The following is a 24,455-nucleotide window of genomic DNA, read 5'->3' as shown; positions in this document are numbered from 1 at the left end:
AGGGTGGGGAAGAGTGTTCCCAGCAAAGGGAACAGCAGGTGCAAAGGCCCGGAGGCAGGAGAGGAACTGAAAGAAATCCAGGCTCTGGAGTTCCAGTTGATCTCTTCACCTTCTAGTAAATTATAACACATTTCTGCCCCCTGTCTTGTTGTGGGTCCAGGGTCTCTGTAGTTAATTGCCTTTGGCATAGGACCTTGTGTTTTCCTGCTGAAAAAGTTGGTCATATTTATTTAGTAATTTATTTGAGCAGCAATACCAACCTACTATTTCTTCATTAACACTGTATTTTGAATTTTAGGTTCACACAGAATTGAAACAGTAGTACAGAGGGTTCTCGCCTACCCTCAATGTTAACATCCTACATAACTGTAGTACAAATCTTAAAACCAAGAAATTGCCATTGACGCAATACCGTTAAACCAACAGTATTGGTACTTTTTTTTTTTTTTGCTGTATAATTCTATGAAATTTTAACACATGCATAGTTTCATAAAACCAACACCACACTCAGACATCCTACATAACTGTAGTACAAATCTTAAAACCAAGAAATTGCCATTGATGCAATACCGTTAAACCAACAGTATTGGTACTTTTTTTTTTTTTTTTGCTGTATAATTCTATGAAATTTTAACACATGCATAGTTTCATAAAACCAACACCACACTCAGACTATAGAACTGTTCCAAAGAAACCCATCACCCGGAAGAAACTCCCTGGGGCTACCCTATATAGTCACATCTTGCTCCCAACCTACCTACTATTTTAAGGCATTGTTTCCAGGTTATGATCACATAACTGTGCTGATTTTTGGAATAGAATACGAGCGGTGGACTGGAAAGTGTCTCAAAGTATTAGCTTCAGATCTGACACCAAAATGTATAAACTTGATGTTGAGCATGTCCAGGATGTGTCATTCTGCCTCAGCCAATATTATGGTTGATTGAAGATTTCTTTGGGGTAAAATTACAATGACGTTGCCACATTTAGTGAGAACTTCACGGTGTTGGGACTTAATATATGCAGTTGAACGTTTACTCCTCCCAGCAGCCCCAAGTGGGTGAGTTCTGTCGTTCTTCCCATTTTACAGCTGAGGGCACCGAACGAAGCTTGGAGAAGGTAGTCACCTGCCCAGGGACACACAGCGAGGGAGGGAGTAGCCGAGCTGGGCTCCCACTCAGTCTGACTCCAGATCCTGTGTTCTTCACCCCCTGTTGTAGCATGGGAAGACGAGCTAAGCTTGCTGGGTGTAGCCTGCATCCACCTGCTGTGTGGCCTCCAGCAAGTCACTTACCTTCTCTGGGCCTGAGATCCCTCAGGAGGTCAGAACAAGGTCCTTTCTGATTCTGAAGTTCTGTTAGTTTCTAGATTGTATGAGTTTGCAAAGGATTAGAAACCAGTGCACAACAACTCAAAAAACAAAACACTCAGCACGAACGTATTGACAACGTTGCATGTTATTTTAGAGAGTCAGAGGCCGGGGGCATTTTTGAGCATGTCAGGCCAGCGTCATCTGCTTTAGTTTTCTAGACAGGAAGACCTATTATTACAGCTTTTGAGGACACACCACAGCTAAAAAGCATATGTTTGCCTCAATAATATTGGAAGGGCAGACATCATCTGAGCCTCTGAATGACTTCATGTTTGAAATGGAAGATGCAAGAGAAGCAGACAGAACAGCCAGGCCTCGGCAGCCTTCTAATGATTTTTTCTGTTACTCTCATTATTAATAATAATATATTATTAATAAGCCATGTATTAAGCAGTTATAGCCAAGCACTGTGTAAATTGCCTTACATCTGTTGTCTCTCTCAAACGTCCTTTGGCAGCCCTATGAGACATATTATTATTATCCCCATTTTACAGATGGGGCAGCTGAGGCTCACAGAGGTACTGGGTGACCAGAGAGGCATTGAACCCAGTCTTCTCTTAACCATCAGGTTGTAGTTGATTATGCGCCCTCCGCTGGTCACCATACAACCCTGCATGTCCTTTCCTCTCTTGCTAGTAAGTATTACGAGAAGGAAGCTCTCCTGATGGACCCCGTGGATGGCCCCATCCTTGCCTCTTTGTTGGGTAAGTGGTCCAGTGCTCTGAGCTTCCTCTGGATCTCTGGTCTCAGCTCCAGGGGGCACCTCCTAAGGGCCTCTCTCGCCTCCCTCCAGCCTCTCCCTTCAAAACTGCTCCCTGCCTCTTGCTTTCAGGGTCTTGTGCTGGTTTCTCTTTAGTAGGACCCTGGGTCATGCTAGCTGCCTGGAGGGGAGAGATGGTGAAATAAGTGGTCCATCTGGTGGTAGAAGGGAGGGAGGACTTTCCAGGGAGATGGGTTCCCAGCCCCTGTCTGCTCCACAGTGGGGCCCTGCGCCCTGGAGTACACCAAGATGAAGACTTCCGATCACTTCTGGACGGACCCCTCAGCCGACGAGCTTGTCCAGAGGCACCGCATCCACAGCTTGCACCTGCGACAGGACTCGCCCACCAAGCGTCCAGCCCTCTGCGTGAGTGGGGTGGACGCTGGGGCACTGGGAGGGAGTCTGGCTGAGTTCTGGACTTGGTGTGGAGCGGGGGAGTGGACCGGGGCCTTGGTGGTCACTCCAGACCTCATCTGCCACCTCCCCGCACATTGCCAGATCCAGAAAAGACATTCGAGTAGCAGCATGGATGACCGGCCGTCCCTCTCCGCCCGTGACTATGTAGAGTCCCTGCACCAGAACTCCCGGGCCACCCTGCTCTATGGCAAGAACAACGTTCTGGTTCAGCCGGTGAGAGTTGGTCTTGGGCCCAGTTCTTCCACTGGGGGTCTGGCTCCAGGTTATAGAGGAGGAGTTCCCTCTGGCTCCTGGTTGCTCATCCATCTATCCATCCATCCACCCATTCACCCATCTATTCATCCATCTGTCAAAATCTCCACCCACCCAGCCAGTCTACTCTCTTCCAGTCTCTATTCACCCATCCCTCTATCCATGCATCCATCACCATTTCTTTATCCATCTGCCTGTATTTATATCCACCCAACCACCCGTTCATTCATCCATCCATCTACCCATCATTACATCCATCCGTCCATCTACCCATCAACTGCATCCATCAGTCCATCCACCCATCATTACGTCCATCCATTCATCTACCCATCGTTACCTCCATCCATCCACCCATAATTATATTTATCTATTCATCCATCCATCTACCCATCATTAATCCATCTCTGCACTTGTCCATTTGTTTTCCATTTCATCTATCCATCCACCTGTCTACCCAGCTGTCTATCTATCATCCTCTGTTGTAATCACTCACTCATTTAGTTCACTCGTTTGTACTGAACCCGCTATGCACTAGACGCTTAGGATATCAAGATGAAAGTCTTCACAGCTAATAGTCATGGAGCACTTCCTATGTGTCAGGCTCTGTGCTAAGTGTTTTTAACGGTATTAACTCATTTAAACCTCACAACAACCATCGGAAGCAAGTTGTATTATCACAGATGATAACACTGAGGCCCATACACAGGGGAGTAAGGGGCAGAGTTATGATCTGAATTCAGAGTCTGTACCACTTATCAGTCGCCCTCTACGCCCCAGCACTGAGTGCAGCCCCAGGGGTGGGTGGTGAGTAAGGCACATGAAGGCCCTACCCCCATGTGATACCGCCTTTGCTGTCCCCTCCCTGGACCATCAGGATCAGCGTCGTGTTTGGGCTCAGCTGGGAGGAGGAAGAGAGAGAGCTGTTGGCCACTCCAGCTCTGCACTCACAGTTGCCACCACTGGGTGACCCAGGTCACTTCTCCTTCTGAGCCTCAGTATTTGCATCTCAGTGGGTATGAGACCTTATTTCCTCAGTTGTAGGAAGCCATGAATTTAAGATGAACGATTTTTTCTTTTTTGGCCGCGCTGCGCAGCATGTAGGATATTGATTCCCTGACCAGGGATCGAATCCGTGCGCCCTGCAGTGGAAGTGCAGCGTCTTAACCACTGGACAGCCAGGGAAGTCCCAAGGTGCCTGATTTATTAACACAACCATCAGGAAATTTAAAATGCTATTAAATTATACACAATGTTTTCTCACTAGGAAATTTTATTTTATACTTTTTTTTTTTTTTTTTTTTTTTGCGGTACGCGGGCCTCTCACTGCTGTGGCCTCTTGCGTTGTGGAGCACAGGCTCCGGACGCACGGGCTCAGCGGCCATGGCTCACGGGCCCAGCCGCTCCGCGGCATGTGGGATCCTCCCGGACCGGGGCACGAACCCGTGTCCCCTGCATCGGCAGGCGGACTCTCAACCACTGCGCCACCAGGGAAGCCCCACAGTTTTTTAAAAATCATACATTATTCTTTTTTTTTTTAAAGGATAGAATTTGTGGTGTGTTACATATTGACAGTACAGTATTTTTTTTCATTGCGCGGGCCTCTCACTATCGCGGCCTCTCTTGTTGCGGAGCACAGGCTCCAGACGCGCAGGCTCAGTAGTTGTGGCGCACGGGCCTAGTTGCTCTGCGGCATGTGGGATCTTCCCAGACCAGGGCTCGAACCCGTGTCCCCTGCATTAGCAGGCAGATTCTCAACCACTGCGCCACCAGGGAAGCCCCATACATTATTCTTATAAGTATACACAAGGGGAAATATAATTGAAATACATTAGTTAAGATAGTTCCAAAACACCTTCACATTTCAGGATTCCAATCTTCTGTATCACTTTTTGAGTCACAGTCATCACTGCCCTTATTTTTCTATCTAATATAATTTTTTGTTCCATCAAGAGAAAGGGTCAACAAATTACAGCTTGTGGGCCAAATGCAGCCCTCCACCTGTTGTTTTGTTGTGGTTTTTTTTTTTTTTTTTTACCATTTATGTTCTTCCTGATACTTTATTACTCTTTTTTTTTTTACAATTTTTATTGAACTTTAGTTGATTTACAATGTTGTGTTTGCTTCATGTGTACAGCAAAGTGGTTCAGTTATACATACATACATCTATATTATTATAGATAGCCACCTGTTTTTGTAAATAAAGTTTTATTGGAACACAGCCATGCCCATTAGTTTATATATTGTATATGGCTGCTTTCACGCTATAATGGCAGAGTTGAGTGGTTGCAGCAGAACCTGTATTGTTCACAAAACCAAAATTATTCCCTATCTGACCCTTTACAGAAAAAGCTTGCCCACCTCTGATCAAGAGCACAGGAGGTACAGCCTTTCCTGCAAGCATGTGCACTTGGTTGTTGTGCAAAAAAGTCTGGAAGTGTGGTCATCCCTGCAGGGTGAATGATGTGTCTGCTTCACCAGTATCACACTCCACTCCACTGCTCTGTTCCCAGCCTTCCTACATACATAATCACTTTTCCAATCAGATCACAGTCTAATCTTTTCGAAGGCATTTTAAAAAATCACCTGTACTCCACACGTGGAGTAACAACGATAGCACAAAACGTCATTGAAGGGACAACAATATAAACAGCCGAGACTGAGTTTGCACAAGATCGGGCAAGGACAACTATGTCACAGTTTAAGATGCCGCTGATTATAAGAGGCATCCCCGTTTCAGGTGCACTAAAATGTGAAAAACAATTGTGTATCTTAGAATCGATGAAATACGGCAAGGATGCTTCCTCCCGGGGTTGCTGGCATGTGTGGTTGAGATATTTATGGAGTGGAGCCATGCTCGGTACACCCTCGGTGCTCAGTAAATGTTAGTTGTCTGTCTCCACATGTTGTGGGGTGAATTTGGGGGGAGGAGGGCTGCCTCTTATGTGTGAGGGTTGGAGACAGCCCCCTCCGCCAAACCCCACTTGGGATAGAGCAGAGCAGGTGAGAAGCCCTGCAGGCATATTGGGAAGGCAGAGGATGGGGCTCCTGGGCGGGGAGTATGGAGAGGGTATTTGGGGAGGGGGCTCTGGGTAATATCTGTGGAACAGAACTCAGCTGCCATCTCTTTCTCCCTTAAGACTGGACACAGTGATGGCAGATACATGCCTTCTGTTTTGGAAAGGGTGTTATTGAACGTACAGAGCCCCATTCCTGGTTCTAAAGATCCCCCCCGACCCCACCCTTGCATCAGGGCTCCTGAGCCACATGAAAGGGTGGGGTGGGCGGCTTTCACAGCTGGACTCTGTAGAACCAAACCCATCGTGGTGGTTGGCTTAGCACAGCCATCTGGAGGGAGGTTCAGGGTCTTCCAAGTGGACATGGCCGTGGAGGGAATGAGCCAACCTCTTGGTTCTGGTTGTGTGTCCTTGAGTCACATGGGCCAGGGCCCGTGTCCACTGTGATGCCAGCACTATGATCAGGCCTGAGTCCTGCTGTCTCTGCAGAGGGATGACATGGAGGCTGTGCCGGGGTATCTGTCCCTGCACCAGACAGCTGACGTCATGACCTTGAAGTGGACGCCCAACCAGCTGATGAACGGGTCTGTGGGGGACCTGGATTACGAGAAGAGGTAGGGTGCTGGGAGCCCCCCTTCCCCTCGGCACAGGGATGTTTGTGCCCTGTCCCTCGTGCCCCGCCTCTGCCCCTGCCCCGTCTGGTTGTTATGGCCACTTGGTCCAGCCTCCCTGCAGCTGTGGCCTTGTGGGTAACTCAGGAGGATCTGGGAACTGACTGGAAGAATCTTAGGATATAGGTAGTAGGCAGTGCCCTGGGCAAACACCACCCGGAGAGAGAAATCGTAACAAAGATCTCGTAAGCCCGCAAATGGCAAATACTCCCCGGTCTCCTGCCACCTTACCCATCACTCAAAGCAGAAGGAAGGCCAGAGGTGTTGGTTGTGAGCATCTGGTCCAGGTCTGTATCTCCTGTAATACCCTGCGAGTTATAAGACCCAGCAAAGGCTTTGGAGTCACACTTCAAAGAGACCCGGGGACCAGGGATTCCCTGCCTGTGATCCCCTGTGTTCCAGCGCAATTAGGGAAAGTTGAGGAAAAACACAGGGAAGCCGCCATGCAGAGGTGCAGCCAGCCCGGTGATTTCAGCTGGGGGAGTCTTGGCTGCTGGTGGGGAGGAGGAATGATGGTTTTTGCTGCTCTGAGTCCACATTGGGCTCTATTATTATCATACATGTTCTTGATTTCTTCAAAACTTTTGATTATGAGGAATTTCTAACATAAAAATAGAACTCAGGTACCCATGATGCAGCCCTAACAGCCATCCCGTCATCCTTCTGCCTTTCATATTGTCCTGCAGTAGCAAACAGACATCATGAAATTATAGAGTTTCATCTATAAATATATATGCATATTTATAAGTATAAATATATGTATTTATATATATATAAAATAAGGACTCTTTTCAAGGTCCGTAACCAGAGCACTATCATTGTATTCTGTGTAGTGTTAAGCCTCGGTGCGATTAACGCCAGGCTTTGGTGTGATTAATATCATTCTCTAAGCTGATCACTTCCTGGGCAAGGTTTACCATCTGCCCTCAGAGACGGTCATTGGGAGGTGCAGTCAGTCCTCAGCTGGGCCACGGAATTCAGCTCCAGCCAGACTCCTAAGTTTCTGATGGCGACCCCTTCTGGGAGGAGCATTGTGGGAGCCGAGGAAATGCTCTTGTCCTTGAACCTTATATCAGCTTATTCATCTGAAATCTCTATATCAGGCCTTCCCTGACCTCCCAGCTGAGTTCAGCTCCCACGGAGCCCTGAACCTCCTTCTTAGCATTTACAAAATCATAATAAATCTGTTACTACTTGTGTTCCGACTGCCTCGCCCTTTAGATATCAAATAATTGTGAAGCAAAGCAGGGAAGTCAGGGGACCTAGATTCATTCATCAAATGTTAACTGAGTACCTACCATGTGCTAGACACTGTGCTTGGTCCAAGAGAGATAACAGATGTGTAAAAGGAGAGGAAAATCGATCTTTTCAGAGCTTACACTGTATTTACATTGTACTGGAGGAGACAACGAATAAGCAATGAATAAATGGATGTGATGGGACCGAGTCCTTGCTCGGTCCTCACCTCACTGGATGACCTGGGGTACATCACTCCCCCTTTCTGGGCCTCGGCTTCCCTCTCCTATCAAATGAGGGGCGTGGACAGGATAAGCTCTCCAAAACATGAAGGGTTCCCCAAGGGTCTGCAGGGGTTCCTAAACATTGACGTGTCTTCCACCAAACATCAAAGCTTTCAATAACACAAGGACCCTATTTGTTGGTTGGACCTAAGCCCAGGATTGTGTGGGCAGGAAACTTTTGACGTTAATGTTTTGGGAAAGACATTGGACCAGATGGTTGCCAAGCACCTTCCCTCCAGCTCAAATCATCGGGGACTCTGTTTCTGCCTGTTTCTGCATCATCTTTTCCTCTGCGGACAGGCAGATCATAAGTGCTTCAATATTTAGTTCCAGCTGAATCTGCACTTCGAAGGTCACTGCTAATGGGGTTGGCAACTTCCCCAGCCCTGGGCTCTGAACCCCCATCTATCCTTGTTATCCTTGCCTGGAACTGAGGCTCACTGGAATAAAAACAGCCAGGGGTCAGAAATGTGTGTGTTGGCATGGGAAAGGGGGGAACCCAGGGGCTCCAGCATCCCTCTGGGGATCAAGGGACAATGACGATAAGCAGGAGGAGGTTCAGGACCTCTTTCTTCTTTTCCCAGCCAGACTTCCCTCTTACACAACCAGGATCATAACTCCCCAGCTGGGTTTCCTGATGTTCGAGGGGGAATACCACCAGAAAGGTGGATATTTGGTCTCTGGAGTCAGCCCAGACTTGGCTCAAATCTCAGCCCTGCCATGTGGAACAGCTGGAACCCTCATAAACTGCTGATGGTCCAACCACTTTACAAAGAAGTTTGGAAGTTTCTTATAACATACCCTTGCTATATGACCCAGCAGTTTTACTCTAGAAGCCGTTAGAACATGTAAAACGAAAACAGAAACTCAACTCTTGTCCCTTCCCAGTTGAGTGACCTTGGATAATCAACTTCACTTCCCTGAGGCTCAGTCTGTTCATCTGTAAAATGGGGATGTGGTAATGGAACCTCTGAAGAGACATACAGGGAAGAGTCGATAAGAAAATGCATATAAAGCCCTTAGCAGGAAGCCTGGCTGCTGGAAAGGCATCCCGGTCATGGGGTTTGTTGGCGTTAATTTAGATGGATCCAAAGGACCTGTGGCCACAGAGATCCTCCTTGCTGGTGTCTGGTGGTAATTGGAGAGTTGCCTTGTTTCCTGGGCATTCCAGGATCCAGCATTTACCATTCATTATGAACATTCTCTAAGCATTTTGCAGAAGTGAACAAAAAGCCCAGTCCCTCTCCAGGAGTTCAGCACCCCTTGGAGAGACAGAGGAGAAAACAGGCAATTGCAACCCTGTGTGATGGGCCTGGTGTGGGAGCCCTGGGAAGGACTTCCTGACTGAGACTCGCCTTGTGAGGGGTTCGGCAGAGGCTGCTACTCGGAAAAACGCTTGTGTACTTGACCATCGTCCAAGGACATTCACTCCATGGATCCTGACGAGACTGATTCTGGTATAGACCAGTGCAGGAAGGACCCTCGGAGAGCTTATATTCCAAGTTCCTTGCTTCACATCAGAGGAAACTGAGGCCCAGAGACGGGGAAAGACTGACTCAATGTAGGTGGCAGGAGTGGGATTTGAACCCTGCCTGACCTTGACGCCTGTGTTAGTGTCCTCCAAGAAGCAGACACCAAGACAGGATTAGACGTGCAGAAGAGATGTAATGGGGGAAGAACCTGCAAAGGATAAAAGTGAGGAGCAGGAGGAGGTGGGCAGACCGAGAAGCTGGTCTTATCTCTGGGAAGGGATGGGGAAAGGAAGGAAGACTGGCCAAGAAGAATCTCGGATACAGTGCAGTTCTAAGAACATTTGGCCAGATCAGTAGGGAATCCCTGGGCTAAAGTTGACCATTGGAGGAGTCTCCCAGCCCACAAGGATAGACCTACATTGTCACCCCCACGTGCTCAGTCCTGACTAAAAGCAGCCCAAGCGAAGCATGACCTTAGCACAGATGTGGTGGTGGTTCCACAGGGGTGGCCTCTGAAGCTGTTGGTCAGCTCTGCTCCCCACAGCAAGATCTGAAGGAAACTTGAACAGTGCACTCCTGTGGCCCCCACTGTCCATTGTGTTCTGAGGGGAAGGGCAATCTGTTTCAAGACAGCAGTAGGCATTGAGCTGGAAGTGGAAAACCTTAAGTAAATCATCACAGGGACCATTCACCAAGTACCTTTTCATGCATCACCACTGTGTTAAGCCCTTCAAATATGTGATTCCATTTAATCCTCACAGCAACACAATGCAGTAGATATTATCAGCCCGGTTTTATAGAGGAGGAAAATGAGGTTCATGGGAGTCTTCAAGTCACCCTGCTGAGACCTGTGCAGTTAAGGCTGTTGAGTGGCTATTCTAACCACGTGGACACATGGTGGCCTGGAGTTGGTCAAGACTCTTATCTTAGATGCTGGTGACAGAAAACCAAACTCAAACTGCCTTAATCATTGACTCACATGAACTGAAAAATCCAGGGGTGGTGGCTTCAGGCATGGCTGGATCCAGGGACTCAAATGAGGACCTGAACTCTTTCCATCTCTTGGCTCTACTTTCCCAACTGTTGACTCCATTCACAGGCAGGCTTTTTCTTGCCATGGCCCTCTACATCTCCAGAGTTCTATCATCCTTACCACTACTCTCCTAGCAGAAAGGAGCATCTCTTTCCCAGAGATTTCTAACAAAAATCCAATAATTGAGTCTCATTGGTTCTGCTTGCATCGTGGGGCAATCCGTGAACCAATCACAGTGGCTGGAACAGTGTCCTATACTGAGTGGCCAAGCCAGGGTCATGTGCCCATTCCTGGAGTCCTTGAGGTGGGGGAGGGTAGGAGAGGTCAGCCTTAACCACATGGACTGGGGTTAAAGAAATGTGTGTGTAGGGGAGATTCCTTGGAAAATTGGGGTACTGGAACCAGAAGAAGGGGAGATAGAGTCTGGGAAGACTGGGACATGGATCTTGGGGATAGGTGGTCCTGGTGAGGAGGGTGGAGGGGCCCATGGATTGGGCTTCCCCATGGCGAGATGGGCAGACATCCTGCAAGCCTGACCTTTCCTCCCCTTCCAGCGTCTACTGGGACTATGCCATGACCATCCGCCTGGAGGAGATTGTCTACCTGCATTGCCACCAGCAAGGTAGGGACTGAGGGTGAGCATGGGGCTGGGGTGTACCTCCTGGATCCCCTGCCTGCCGCACCCACTTATTACCTGTGCAACCTCAGACAAGTGACTTCACTTCTCTGAGCCTCAGTTTCCCCATCTGTAAAATGGAAATCATAACAGCGTCTATTCATGGGGTTGCTGTGAGGATAAAATGGCATTTGTTAAGGGCTCAGCATTAAACCCATGTATCAGGCACAGTTCTCACTATTCACGTGCTTGTTATCTAATCGTTGCAACAACCCAGTGGTAGGGGCTCCATCATTCCCATTTTAGAGGTGAGGAAGCAGCGTGGCACAATGATATACTTCCTAAGCTCCCCAGTCTGGTCTCAAACCCAGGCCTTTGTCCCTCCAAAGTCAGTGTTCGGAAAATCAAAGATTTATAACTAGAGTTCTCCTTTATAGCTCAAGGAAGGTATATTCTGAACAAGCAGAGGGCCATCCTGCTTTATTAAGAAAAGAATCTGTACCTCACCAAGACACAAAACACAGTGATTTAAATTATTTAATGAAACAGACGTGGGTTCAGATCCAGGTCCTGCCACTCACCAGCTGTGTGACCTTGGGCAAGTTACATAACCTCTCTGAGCCTTAGTTTTATCATATGCAAAATAGGCAGTAATAGATATGCCTCATAGTGCTCTTTTGAGTATTACAATAAGACAATGCCTTTACGTGCTATGCATGTATACAGTAAATGCTTAATACATGCTAGCAAGAGTCAATTACTGCCCTGAAAATGGGTCTGTCTGAAAGCCTCCATACAAAAATAGGTCAGGTCAATTTGTAGAGTGTGTTTGAGGGGCATAGGGTGTTTGGGGGTATCTTTTTCCTTTGGTGGGTGAATGCAGGGAGGCCAACCACCTTCTTCTTGACCTTGTCCTGTAGTTCCCCAGTTGATGACCTTGGTGGGTGGGGTGAGGGGGACCCCGGGGGAGGTGACAACTGCCACTGACCTTCTGCCCAGGCCTTTCCCAGAGCCTTAGAGCAGGACCGCTGGGTCTGGCTGGGCATGCCTGGGAGGGAGCCCATCACCGTGTCTCATAGTGACTTCCTGCTGGGTCTCCTCTGGCCGGGTCGCGGTGGCAGTGGACAGCGGTGGGACGGTGGTGTTGGTCAGCCAGGACGGGATCCAGAGGCCGCCCTTCCGCTTCCCCAAGGGAGGTCACCTCCTGCAGTTCCTCTCGTGCCTGGAGAATGGGCTGCTCCCTCACGGGCAGCTGGACCCGCCACTCTGGTCTCAGCGGGGGAAGGTGAGTGATCGTGGGAGCCCCAGGGAGGCTGGGGTGGGGGTCAGCCATGGGGAGTGGCTGACTGTTCTTGCCCATGGGCCCTTATGTGGCTGCATAGGTTCTTGCACGCCCCGCAGAGACCCTCGGGCTGTGCAGATTGTAGAGACAGGTGAGTCCCAGGGACCATGCACTGGGATGTGTTCTTTCAGGGCAAAGTATTTCCCAAACTGCGCAAGCGAAGCCCTCAGGGTTCGTCCGAGTCCACGTCTTCAGACAAGGAAGATGAGGAGGCCACGGATTACGTGTTCAGGATCATCTACCCTGGCATGCAGTCCGAATTCGGTAAGCTGCCCTGGCTCTGGGCCCAGGGATCCACCTGTTAGCTGGTCCTGAAATTGACTTCAGCCATGTGGAACTATGAGGACAAGAGATGTGGATTCTGGGGCCAGCAGGGGGACCTGGAATCAGGAAGTTGGGATCTTGGCAGCCTTGATTTCCCCCAAATGAGAACAAATAAGCACTCTCTACTTAGCTAATAAAGATGTCCATGGGCACAAGGTGGCATGGGACAGCAGCAGTGATATGGGCTCTGGAATCCTGGTTGAACTTGGGCAAGTCACTTCACCCCTCTGTGCCTTGGTTTCCTCATCTGTAAAATGGGATGTTCATAGCACCTATTTCATGGGACTCTTGCAAGGATCAAATGAGATAAAGCACTTGGCACAGAAAGAACATTCACATGCTATTATGTTGTTATTATTACTTAACTTCAATATATTGTTGTAAGGATTCAATGAGATAATAAGCTGGTCAATGTAATGCCCATAGAATGAGGCCTCGCATACAGTAGGCCCTCAATAAATGGTTGTCAAGACAGCAGAGGGGGGGAATTTCCTGGTGGTCCAGTGGTTAGGACTCTGCATTTTCACTGCTGAGGGTACGGGTTCAATCCCTAGTCGGGGAACTAAGATCAAGCAAGCTGCGCAGCGCAGCCATAAATAAACAAACAAACAAATAAATAAATAAATAAAAGCCAGCAGAAGGGAAGGGAAGCTCTGGGCACTGGCACACAAGATTATAACATATGTCCTACAGTTTGTATGGTGACTGCCATGAAGTAGATGCTTAGTGAATGGAAACTGTTGCTATGAAGATCTTCATTACCAGAGGGCTGTGGTGACGATGAAATGAATTAATATTTGAAAAATTCCCAGAAGGAGGCCTGGCATTTGTTAAGCACTGTGTGGATGTCTGTTAAACAAATCAATAATAAGTTATAGGCTCTTTCTATAAGCCTTATTTTAAATATTTAACCCTCTGCAGCCCTGTTCCCATTTGATGGATAATGGCTCTGAGATTCCCTTTGCTTAAGTGACCACGCTGGGCAGTGAAAGGCTCTTTTGAAAGCAGACACCCTCCCTGGCGAGGTTGGACTAATCGTGCCAGGCTGCTTAATGCTCCAGTCCACATCCACTGCTGTCGGAGCTGGGATGTGGGCAGGCTTGGTGGTAAGGTCTTACTTTGCTTGGGTTAGTCTGTGTTTTCACATGTATTCAGTTAGGAGCAAAGCCTCATGTTCCTGTGTCTTTAAGAGCCATGGAGTGTCCTGAAGTGTATTGCCACATCCGTTCCCGCCCAGGATCAGTGTCTGAAGCCTTCCTAGCCTCTCTGCGGTACCACGGCTCACATGGCGCATGCCCCCCCACCTCCAGAGAGCTGATTTATCAGAGGGGCCAGTGCCCTGTGGCTGCCTTCCCAGGCAGCTCTCTCCACAGGACCTCATCCAACAAACAATTTGTCGGCTCTTGCTGGGAGCCAGTCTGGGTGCTGAATGTCTTACTTATTTGGGGAATGTCCACGTTAGCCTGTCGTGGCCCTGCACGTGCCAGGAGAACAGATGCTAGCTGCACCCACCCACACCCTCTGTGCAGGCAGCTCCACTGCCAGCTGCCAGCCTTAGTGTCTCCTTGCCTAAGGGTTTCTCCAGCCACCAGGGTTCCTTCTGCCCTGGTGGGTGGGTGGGGTGGATTACAATCAGTGCCTCCCTGGAGCAGCCCTCAGCCAGTGCCTGGTAGGAGCTGGTGTATAAATGCCCCAGCTCCCTCACCCCTCAGGCGAGAACACTCTGAAATGTGTGTTCTGCACATGTCCTAGAGGTCCCCCACGAGATCAAGTGCCAGGTGGCCATGATGGTAACTGACGCAGTGACCAGCTCGTTACCCTCTTCGCCCTTCCCCTCCTGTGTCCTTTCACTTCTCCCCTACCTGTGCTTCTTGGGAACATCTCCCAACTTGCACTTGAATCCTTGTCTGCCTTCAAGGAAACCCCAACCAAGACAGTGTATTTAGAACAGGGCTTCTCAATCTTAGCACCACTGACATTTCGGATGGAATAATTCTTTGTGGTTGGGGGCTGTCCTATGCACTGTAGGGTGTCGAGCAGCATCCCTGGTCTCCACTCACTAGGTGCCAAGTAGTAAATCTGCCCCCGCCACCAACACCACGTTGTGACAACCAGAAGTGTCTCCAGACACTGCCAAGTGTCCTCTGGGGGCCAGATTGCCCCCGGATGAGAACTGCTGGTTTAGAGAAAAGAACACATTACTACTTTCAAGTCTGCCACTGCAATGTGGCCAAGTGACTGGCCCTCTCCAGGCCTCATTTCCTCATCTGTAGAATTGGAATAACAGCAGTCCCCACCCGGGATCATATTCTTAGAAGTCAGCTCAATGATACATCACACACCTAATATGACAGATGCCCTGTGAGCAATGGTGGGTCTCATGTACTAAGTGCCACTGTGTGCCGAGCCCACTTCTGTGCTCTCTCCATGTCTTAATTCACTTAATCCTCACCACAGCCCTCCCAGGCAGGTACCATTGTCATCACCTTCCCCCCCTGTTTAAAGGAGGAAACTGAGGCACAGAAAGGTTAAAAAACTGGTCCAGCGTTGCCCAGCTAATCCTTGGCATGGCTGGCATTTGAACCCACGTGGTCTGGCTCCAGAGCTTGTGCTTCTTACATCCACTCCATGCAGACTGTTTTGATGGGAGGGTGGGGGAGGGCATTGTGGTTTCACTCCCTTCATCCTCAAGGTCAGGTTCAGCCCACATGGAAATGGTGACCCCCATCCTTGGTTGATTTTCTCAGGACCCTGAGCCTCACAGAGTTTACAAAACAATCATGTTATGATTTTCATCTGTAAGACCTGTAAAGTCCTTTCTGAAGAAGTGCCTAAATCTGAAATCAGCAAACCCCTTCTTGTGGGCCAAATTCAGCCCACTGCTTGTTTTTGTAAATAGAGTTTTATTGGAACACGGCCACACCCATCCATTTACATATGGTCTGTGGCTGCTTGAAAAGCCGCAGCCGCAGAGTTGAATAGTTGGGGCAGAGATCACATGGCCCACAAAGCTGAAAATATTTACTGTCTGGCCTTTTGCAGAAAAAGTATACAGATGCCTGCCTTAAATAATAAGAGAGAAGAGTTTCCCCCTGTGGGAGGGAAGATGTGGCCACAGATGGTTCTAAACTCCCTTTCCGTGCCTTCTCACCCCTGTCTCCACCACCTGGTTCTGTGCCTGCTTCTTGTGCACAGAGGAGGCAAAGACAAGTTCTCAAGCATTTAGGTGGGTTCACAGTCAGAGAAGGGCATTTCCAGACCCCTCTGTCGCCAAGATGGTCTCTGTACGGTCTGGTATGGGAGGTGTGAGCCGCATATGGTTCTGAGCGCTTGAAATGGGGCTAGTCCAAATTGTAAGTGTACAATGCACACTGGATTTTGAAGATTTTGTACCAAGAAAAAGAATGTAAAATATCTCATTAATAATTTTGTATTGATTCTGTGTGAAAATGATAACATTTGGTGGAACTTCCCTGGCGGTCCAGTGGTTAAGACTCTGCACTTCCACTGCAGGGGGTGCGGGTTCGATCCCTGGTCATCCCTGATCAGGGAACTAAGATCCCACGTGCCATGCCATGTGGCCAAAAAAAAAAAAAAAAGATAACGTTTGGAGTTTATTGGGTTAAACAGCACATATTGCTGATTGATTTCATCTGTTTCTTCTTACCCTTTTAGTGTGGCTACTAGGAAATTTTAAATTACCCTTGTACCTCACATTGGATTTGTATTGGACAGCACCTGCCCAGTGCAGCGTTTCTCAGCCTTGTCACCGTTGACATTTTGGGCGGAATAACTGTTTGTGGGTGGAGGAGGGAAGAGTCTTATATATTATATAGGATGTTGAGCAGCATCCCTACCCACTAGATGCTAGTAACATCTGGCTAACTCCCAAGTCATGACAAAATGTCTCCAGACATCACCAAGTGTCCCTTGGGAGGCCAACATCACCCCAGTTGAGAACCGCTGGTCTAGGGCAAGGATGGTTTGGGGAGACAACAGCCAGTAGGAAAACAGCTGAGCGAGTATGAATAGGATCTCGGGGTCTGATCCTCTAGGTTGGAATCCCGGCTCTAGCTGAGTAGTCTTGGGCATGCTGCTTGAACTCTCTGTGCCTCAGTCTTCTATCTGTAAAAGGGGATAATGATAGGACTTGAGCTCGGGAAGTGACAGCTCGTCTTAGTGGGAAGACAAGGGGGGACTTTAGTCAAAAAGACCAGCTGTGCTAGTGACTAGCTGGTGAGGCTTTGAGTAAGTTGTGTCACCATTCAGAGCCTCAGTTTTCTCTTCTGCAAAATAGGAAAACAAAAATGCATTCTTTACAGGGTCGTTAGGGATAAGGCAATCCCCTGCATATAGTAGGGGATGTTCACCCAGCACAGAGTAGGCACTTTATAGGTAACAGCATTCTTTCTTCCTCTGATCAAACACAATCCATGGGAACTACGTGGAACAGGACAGGGGAAGGTTTCAAGCCCCAGGGAATTGGTTCTTCTCACCTTTTTAGTGTTCCGGTCACCGCAGACCTTCCATTTCACCAGGGCTTTTTATTTTGTCTCTTAAGTTGCTTCCAGTGCCGTGGGCGGCACTTCCCCTGTCTCCGTGGGCCCTGCCTGGATGGTGGTTCCTGCGGGACGGTCCGCGTTAGTGGTGGCCAGGGGCAGTCGGTGGGTGCAAACCAAATGGGACACCACCCTCCCCACATCAAGCCAGAAGCTGCAGCCCCCCAGTAATGTCTGGGCTCCCCCCACCCCTGGGGCTGGGTGCCAGCCACCTCTGCCATGTTGTCATTTGAGTCTTGGTCCCGGGGGAGGTGGAGGCAGGAGAAATATTGATGCCCTTGCACTGTCCTACCTCCGTGCTGCAGGATGCAGCTTGGAGTGTCGTGGGTTTTGTAGCAGAGGGATCCATTGATGATGTCTGCAGGGTGTGAGAGGCTGGGGGTGGAGGCACGCTTGCCACATCTGCGTGAAACTATCAGTGCTTCCCTGAGATTGGCTGAGAACTGGGACTTTTTCTAGAACATTTTACAGGGGCTTACTCGTCTTTCTTGTCCAGCTCATTGGTGAGTCTATGGGGAGGAGTAGGGCAACAAACCACTTTTGGTGGCCTCAAGAACCTCATTCTGTAGGCAGCTTTCTATTTTGTCGGTGAGTGGGGGCAGACGCTGTCAGCTACAGATCTGTGGTGACTAGGGGGGCCGGATCCACAGCTCCCCCTCCCCTTAGAGCCCAAGGGAAGAGGCCAGGTATTACCCGTCATCTTTGAGGAGGCATGGCTCATGGGGCAAATGAGTACCCCTCTTAATTTCCTAAAGCAGGGTTTGGCAGACTATGGCCCACAAGCCAAATTCAGTCTCATTCTGTATAGCTCATGAACTAAGAATGGTGTTTACATTTTTAAATTGAAAAAAAATCAAAAGAAGAATAATATTTTGTGATATGTGAAAATGATATGAAATTTACATTATAGTGTCCACAAATGAAGTTTTATTAGAACATACCCATGCTCATTTGTTTGCCTTTTATTTTTGGCTGCTTTTGTATTACAGCAGCAGAGTCAAGTGGTTATGATAGTGGCTTGCAAACCCTAAAATATTTTCTACCTGGCCCTTTACAGAAAATATTTACCAAGCCCTGTCCTAGAGAAAACAACTTTTTTGCACCAAGAGCCCAGGAAATTAACTGTAGAAATTCTAATGCCTAGGTCACCGGTGTGTTTGTTCTGCAGCATTGCAGATGCTGCGGTTTCCATGGGTCTCAGAAAGAAAACAGTAAGGGAAACTATAAGTGCTATATCCTTGGGAGCAATTGATCAGGAACCACCAGTGTCCAAGAGTTAGGAGATCATTTGTGCCCTCTTGGTTCTCAAATGTGGCTGCTACCTCAAAACTGTTTTTGAAACACGGACTCAAGGGCTGTATCTCCAGGAGACTTTAATTCAGTAGGTCAGGGGTGGGATACAGGCATATGGCTTTTTAACATGCCCCCGCCCACATTATTCTGGGGGGTTGCCAACCTATTTGAGGCTCTCTTGGTAGAGCAGCTACAGGCCCAGGACCATGGACAGTGCAGGCACCCTCATCAGTGGGGACTCCACTGGGTCCCCTTGCTGTTGGGTGCCCTGCCTCACCTGTTGAGTCAGGCTTCCTTACATCTCACCACCAGGAGCCCCCCATGAGACCTACCTCTGGGGACTCGAGGCCACCAGCCTTGCCCAGAAGTCCCCAGCAGGCTCCCCTTCCTTCCTGCCAGCCTCCTATGAGGACAACTGAATGACAACATGGTGAGGCTTGGCCTCCTGCTCGGGGATTGGGCCTGTTTCCTTGGCTCTGATCTCTTTCTGTCTGTTCTCCTTCTGTCTCTTCAGCTTTCATTGGCTCTGCCCATCTGCTGGGGGCCCGAAATCTTGGTGGTGGCTTTCATTGGCTCGGATGGGCTCAAGGACCTGGTTTGGGGTCGCTGTTTCCTGCTGTGACATTCAGGGTCTTTCCCTATCCCTGTGCTGGTCTGGGGGTGAGCTGCTTGCTTTGGGGTGAGGTTTCTGTGACCCACATAGGCTTAACCATGGCTCTTCCTCTGCCCCTTGTACCCAACACAGTCCCCCAGGACCTGATGGATGTCTCCGTGAGCAACCTGCCATCCCTATGGCAACCCAGCCCACGGAAATCATCCTGCTCATCCTGTTCACAGAGTGGCTCGGCTGATGGTGGCTCGTCCAATGGCTGCAACCATGAGAGGTATGAGGGGCTTGGACTGTGGATGGAGGGAACAGAAGGATTTACCAAAGATTTGCAGATGCCCATTTCTTGCCTTGCCTTGAATTCAGAGGAGTGAACATAGGCTATAGAATCATCCATGTCTGGGTTAAATCCTAGCCATGTGAAGTCCTAGCTGTTGGAGCTTCCTTACATATATCGATCAGGATAAACAAGATTATGACGCTGTAACAAACAATCCTAAAATCTCAGTGGCTTATTACAATAAAGGATTGTCCATCGTGCATATTCATGCTGTGTGTCTCTCCTGGGTCAGCTGGGTGCTGTGGTTTCTCCACATTAAAGGGCCTGGCAGATGGAACCACCACCATCTTGAATATTGCGAATCACGGTGACTGAGGGAAATGGAGCTCTGGATGGGGTTTAACCAGTGGTTAAATGCTCCAACCCGAGTGCAGCACTTACATTTTCACTCACACCTCGTTGGCCCCACCAACAAGGGACCAGGAAGCGCGTCCTACCACGCTCCTGGAAGACAGAAGCTAGAAATATTACTTAATGACAACCAAACATGCCTCAGTTTGCTCTTCCAACAAGTGGGGATACTAATGCTTACGTTATGTAGCTGTTGTAAGGACAAATCACATAATGGTTGAAAGTGGCCAGCATGTGTACCTGGCACATGGTGATGTTCAATAAATGACACTTTTAAATTTATTGCATAAAGTTAAATCCCCAGGTCATCTCTCTCCTTGCCCACAGGGCTTTGTCTCCTTGGAACTACGCAGCCCATTCCTGAGACTGGTCATGTTTCCCATTGACCCCGCCTGGCCTGGCCTGGGAGAATGGAATTCTTTTTTCCTTGCTGGGCCTCTGTCCCAGTGGGTGGTCCAGTCTTCAGTCATGGGTGTGTAAATGGGGGCCAGCATCAGATAAAGCCACGTACTTCCTGGCTTTCAGGGTGTGGTCTCTGGGCCAGCAGCACCGTCACCCGAGCAGGTTCTCTGTCCTTCATCCCAGACCTACTGAAGCTGAATCTGCATTTAACAAGGTCCCAAGATCATGTGTGTACTTTTAAGCTTGAGAAGCACTGAAATGACCAGAGATTCTCACATTTTCATAGGCATCAGAATCACTTTGGGAATCACGTACTGCTTCCTGGACCACTTACTGGAGATCCTGACTGAGTAGGTCTGTGCAGGACCTAGGAATCCACATGCTGGAGAAACCCCAAGCGATTCTGTGGCTGATGGTCCATGGACAATTGACAAATGCTGTTCTAACCTAGTACCTCTCATAGTATCTGCTTCCACATCTGTAATGATAGGGAACTCACCACCTTGCAGACAGCCAAGGCCACTGTGGGGCAGCTGTCAGTGTGGTGCTGTCCTTATGTAACCCGAGGAAGGCAAGCCTCACCAGCCTGAGGGCACAAAGAGGGTGACTTTAATGTTTAATGCCTCCATGTGCATAACTGGAGGACTTCAGCCATGCCTCCTTTCCAGTCTCGCTGGGTTTTTAACGGGTGTAATATTCCTCCACTCTGTTTTCTCCAAGAATGCACAATGCTACCTTCAGCAGTCCTGTTTTCTCCATCAATTCTGAGGCCTTCTTTCAGCCAAAACAGTCCCCCCACCCCAAATTCCAATGCAAGGAGAAGCTCTGAGGCGTTACCTCCTTTGCAGCCAGCCAGAGTCTGAATCGCAGTCTGGCTCCACTTTGGTTCAGCTGGGTCACTTTAGAAGTCAGACATATGGCTGTATATGTATGGCTGATTCATTTTGTTGTGCAGTGGAGGCTAACACAACATTGAAAAGCAACCATACTCCAATCAAAAAATAAAAAGATGTCAAAACACTTTCTGCTGGTGAAAGAAACCCACTTCAAACTGGTGCAAATGAAAATCTGTTGATAGAACTGAGACATCCAGAGGTATGGTGGCTTCAGGCATGGCTGGATCGACATGCTCCATAGAGGGATGTCTGTTTCTTTGGCTCTTGGCTCTGCTTGTGTCTATGATGGTTTCATTCTCAGGCTGGCCCTTCCTGTGCAGAAGTAAAAATGGATCCCAGCAGCTGCTTCCCTACATCCCACTGGCTTAGGAACTCAAGCAGAGAAAAGAGTGTTGGTTTTCTACTAGTTCCAACAAAAGTTCCAGGGCTGATTTTCATTGGCCCAGGTTGGATCATGTGACACCCCACCCCTGACCCAATAACTGTGACTCCAAGCTGAGTCATGTACTGGGTAGAATCAGCTCTACCCAAACCATAGGGACAGAGTTGGGGAGGAGGTAACTCCCAAGCTGATAGCAGAAGAAGGGGCAGTGATGCTATGTAGATAGAAACAATAATACCCCCAGTCTACTTGACTGGCTGGTTTTAATCTGCTCCCTAGAGATAGCGAATTATGCTCCTCTCCAGCAAACCTGGGCTATGTGTGGATCTGTACTAAGTGTCTTCCTTTTCCTTCCTTCCTTCCTACAGGGCTCCCTTGAAGCTTCTCTGTGACAATATGAAGTACCAGATTCTTTCCAGAGCCTTCTATGGATGTGCGTATTGGCCTTATTTGCCGTTGTGGTCTCCAGGGAGCATTTATTCAGTGCCTGCTGCATGCCAGCAATATCAGGGGAAGGAGCCTGACTCCTATTTCCTAGGTGTCTAGTTTTGGTGAAGTTACGTTAACCTTTCTTAGCCTCAATTTCCTCATTTACAGATTGGGCATAAAATTTCTCCCTTGATCCTAAGGGAAGGCAGTGAACACTTGCTGGAAGGGGTTTGGTTTAATCACCATTGCATCTCCAGTGCCCACCTTAGAGGGTTTGTTTTCAGGATTGAATGGAAAGCATGTATAAAGCCCCTAGCACCTGGCATTGCGTGCAGTCGGTGCTCAGTAAATGTCAGTCCGCTTCTCCTATAGGCAGAAGCAGAAGAGTAAGATGGCCTGATCCCTTCCCAAAAACTTAAAAACTAAATTCATAATACAGGTGCTCTGATTATTTCCAATTAACAGATGAGGAAACTGAGGCACAGAGAGGCAAAGTGACTTGCCCAAGGTCACACAGCTAATAAGCGACAGAGCTGGGACTCAAACCCAGGCCTGCCTGGTGGCAAAGCCTCTGTTTTTTCCACTCTGCTATTTTGATTCTTAGCAGGTTTTATTTCCCCTGCCTCACAGCCTAGATGGGGAAGATAAAACGTGTATATTTTCAGGGATTCTAGGAAAGTGTTAGCATATCCTGCTTGGGCCTGCGAAAAAACAGTGCAGGTCGTATCGGCCTGGAGAAACAGGGAAAGCATGAGCTCCCCAAGATCAAGGTTTTTGCCTGTTCTGTTACTACCCATCCCTAGTGCCTAACGCAGGGCCTGGCGTGAAGAAGGCACTGGGTGAGTATTTATGCAACCACAGTGGAAGAGCTTCCTAGTAGAAGGGCTGGGGGTCGAGATGGGTCTTGATGTCATCACATGGTGTGGCTCCTCCCTGATGGTGGTTGAGAGCCCAGGTACTGGAGCCAGACAGTCTGCATTCAAATCCCAGCTGAACACCTAGCAACGTGACCTGGGCAAGTGATGCACGCAGATTGTGCCTCAGTTTCCCCACCCATAAGATGGGCGTAGTAAGAGTGCCTGCTTCATAGGGTTGTAGTGAGAATCAACTAAGTTACGTAAGCTCTGGGAACAGCTCCCTGGAACAGAGTGTGCTATATAAATGTTAGCTATCATATCATCCTCATTGTAATCACCATGATTACCCCTGTTGTTGGTAGGGGTGAGTCCTCAGGCTCCAGACGGTCCAGGGTCCTCTCTGGGACTCGAGGATGAGTTGGGAGCCAGTAGCCAGAAGGAACGGGCATGGTCAAAGCACACATAGGCCAGCACCGGCTGAGTGCTTCCTGTGGACCCGGCACCCAGGGTGGAGCAGATGGAAGGGGGCAAGTTGGTGGGAATTGCTCGAAGGGCCAGGGCCATCTCTGAAAGCAAACCAGTGCCCTGAGCATCTCCCCAGCTACTGACTGGCCAGGGCCTTCTTTATCCAGCTGCAGTTTGAACGAGTCACCCCCCTCTCTCCCATTCTCTTTCTCTTGGTATGGATTGGAGGCATCCCAGGGCACAGCGAGCCGGTGGAGTCACTGGCCTCTTCCTGCCTCCAGCCTGTGAATTAAATGCTTTGGTTTCTAGCAGAGGAGGTGCTGGGGCTGAGAAAGGTGACATGACTTCCCCAGGGTCACGGGGCTTTTAAGCAGTTAAGCCAGCAAGTGACTTTGCCTCTCAGAGCCTCACCTTCCTTATCTGGAAAAGGGGGACGATGACAATTTGCTGGTCACGAGGGTTCAATCAGATTGCGAGTAGGACAGTACTTTGGAGGCTCCGTGAGACAAGGCAGGGGGTGTTGGAGGGTGGACAGTGACACTTTTCCTTCCTCCCCGGCAGGGCTTGCCTACTGCAGACACCTGTCCACTGTGAGGACCCACCTGTCAGCCCTGGTCAATCACATGATCGTGTCCCCGGACTTGCCCTGCGATGCTGGACACGGGCTGACGGCCGAGATCTGGGAGCAGTACCTGCAGGACAGCACGGTAAGGCTTGGCCTGGCTCGGCCTGCCGTGGGGCAGAGACTTTGGGGGGACAGAGATTATGGGGGGACCTCTTATCATCTGAGGAATAGACCCATCTGCGTGGGGACTCAGGTGTTGTGACATCCTTGGGTTCTCCATACACAAATTGAAGGTCCCCTCCTCGAGAGTTCCAACACCCAAAGCCTGCTTCTGCGCATTGGGGTGAGGATCAGGGAGGGTGGAAAATACATATGTTTGCCTGGAAGGAGTAAAGAATGAGTCAGTCAGTAAGCATTTATTAAGCATCAGCTGTATGCTCGGTCCTGTACGATGTGCTGTGACTTCCCAGCCAGAAGAATTTACAGTTCAGTTGGCTACTTAGAATGATGAGAGTA

General features: G+C 49.0%; 1 protein-coding gene across 1 annotated transcript; it reads left to right on the top strand.

The window, feature by feature from the left end:
* Nucleotides 1–2,008: 2,008 nt before the first annotated feature.
* On the top strand, nucleotides 2,009–24,081 carry LOC114485498 (small G protein signaling modulator 1; the record flags this gene model as incomplete). Its single annotated transcript, XM_028487030.1, has 10 exons — nucleotides 2,009–2,076; nucleotides 2,353–2,498; nucleotides 2,631–2,762; nucleotides 6,305–6,429; nucleotides 11,066–11,133; nucleotides 12,249–12,412; nucleotides 12,601–12,733; nucleotides 19,391–19,529; nucleotides 21,992–22,056; nucleotides 23,936–24,081. Coding segments are annotated over 10 exons (1,186 nt in total), but the record flags the coding sequence as incomplete, so codon positions are not given.
* Between the last annotated feature and the right edge of the window lie 374 nt (nucleotides 24,082–24,455).

Source organism: Physeter macrocephalus, unplaced genomic scaffold, assembly GCF_002837175.3.
Source record: "Physeter macrocephalus isolate SW-GA unplaced genomic scaffold, ASM283717v5 random_1313, whole genome shotgun sequence".
Classification (NCBI taxonomy): Eukaryota; Metazoa; Chordata; class Mammalia; order Artiodactyla; family Physeteridae; genus Physeter; species Physeter macrocephalus.
Note: the sequence above shows the minus strand (reverse complement) of the source record. Positions and strands in the feature narration are given on the sequence as shown.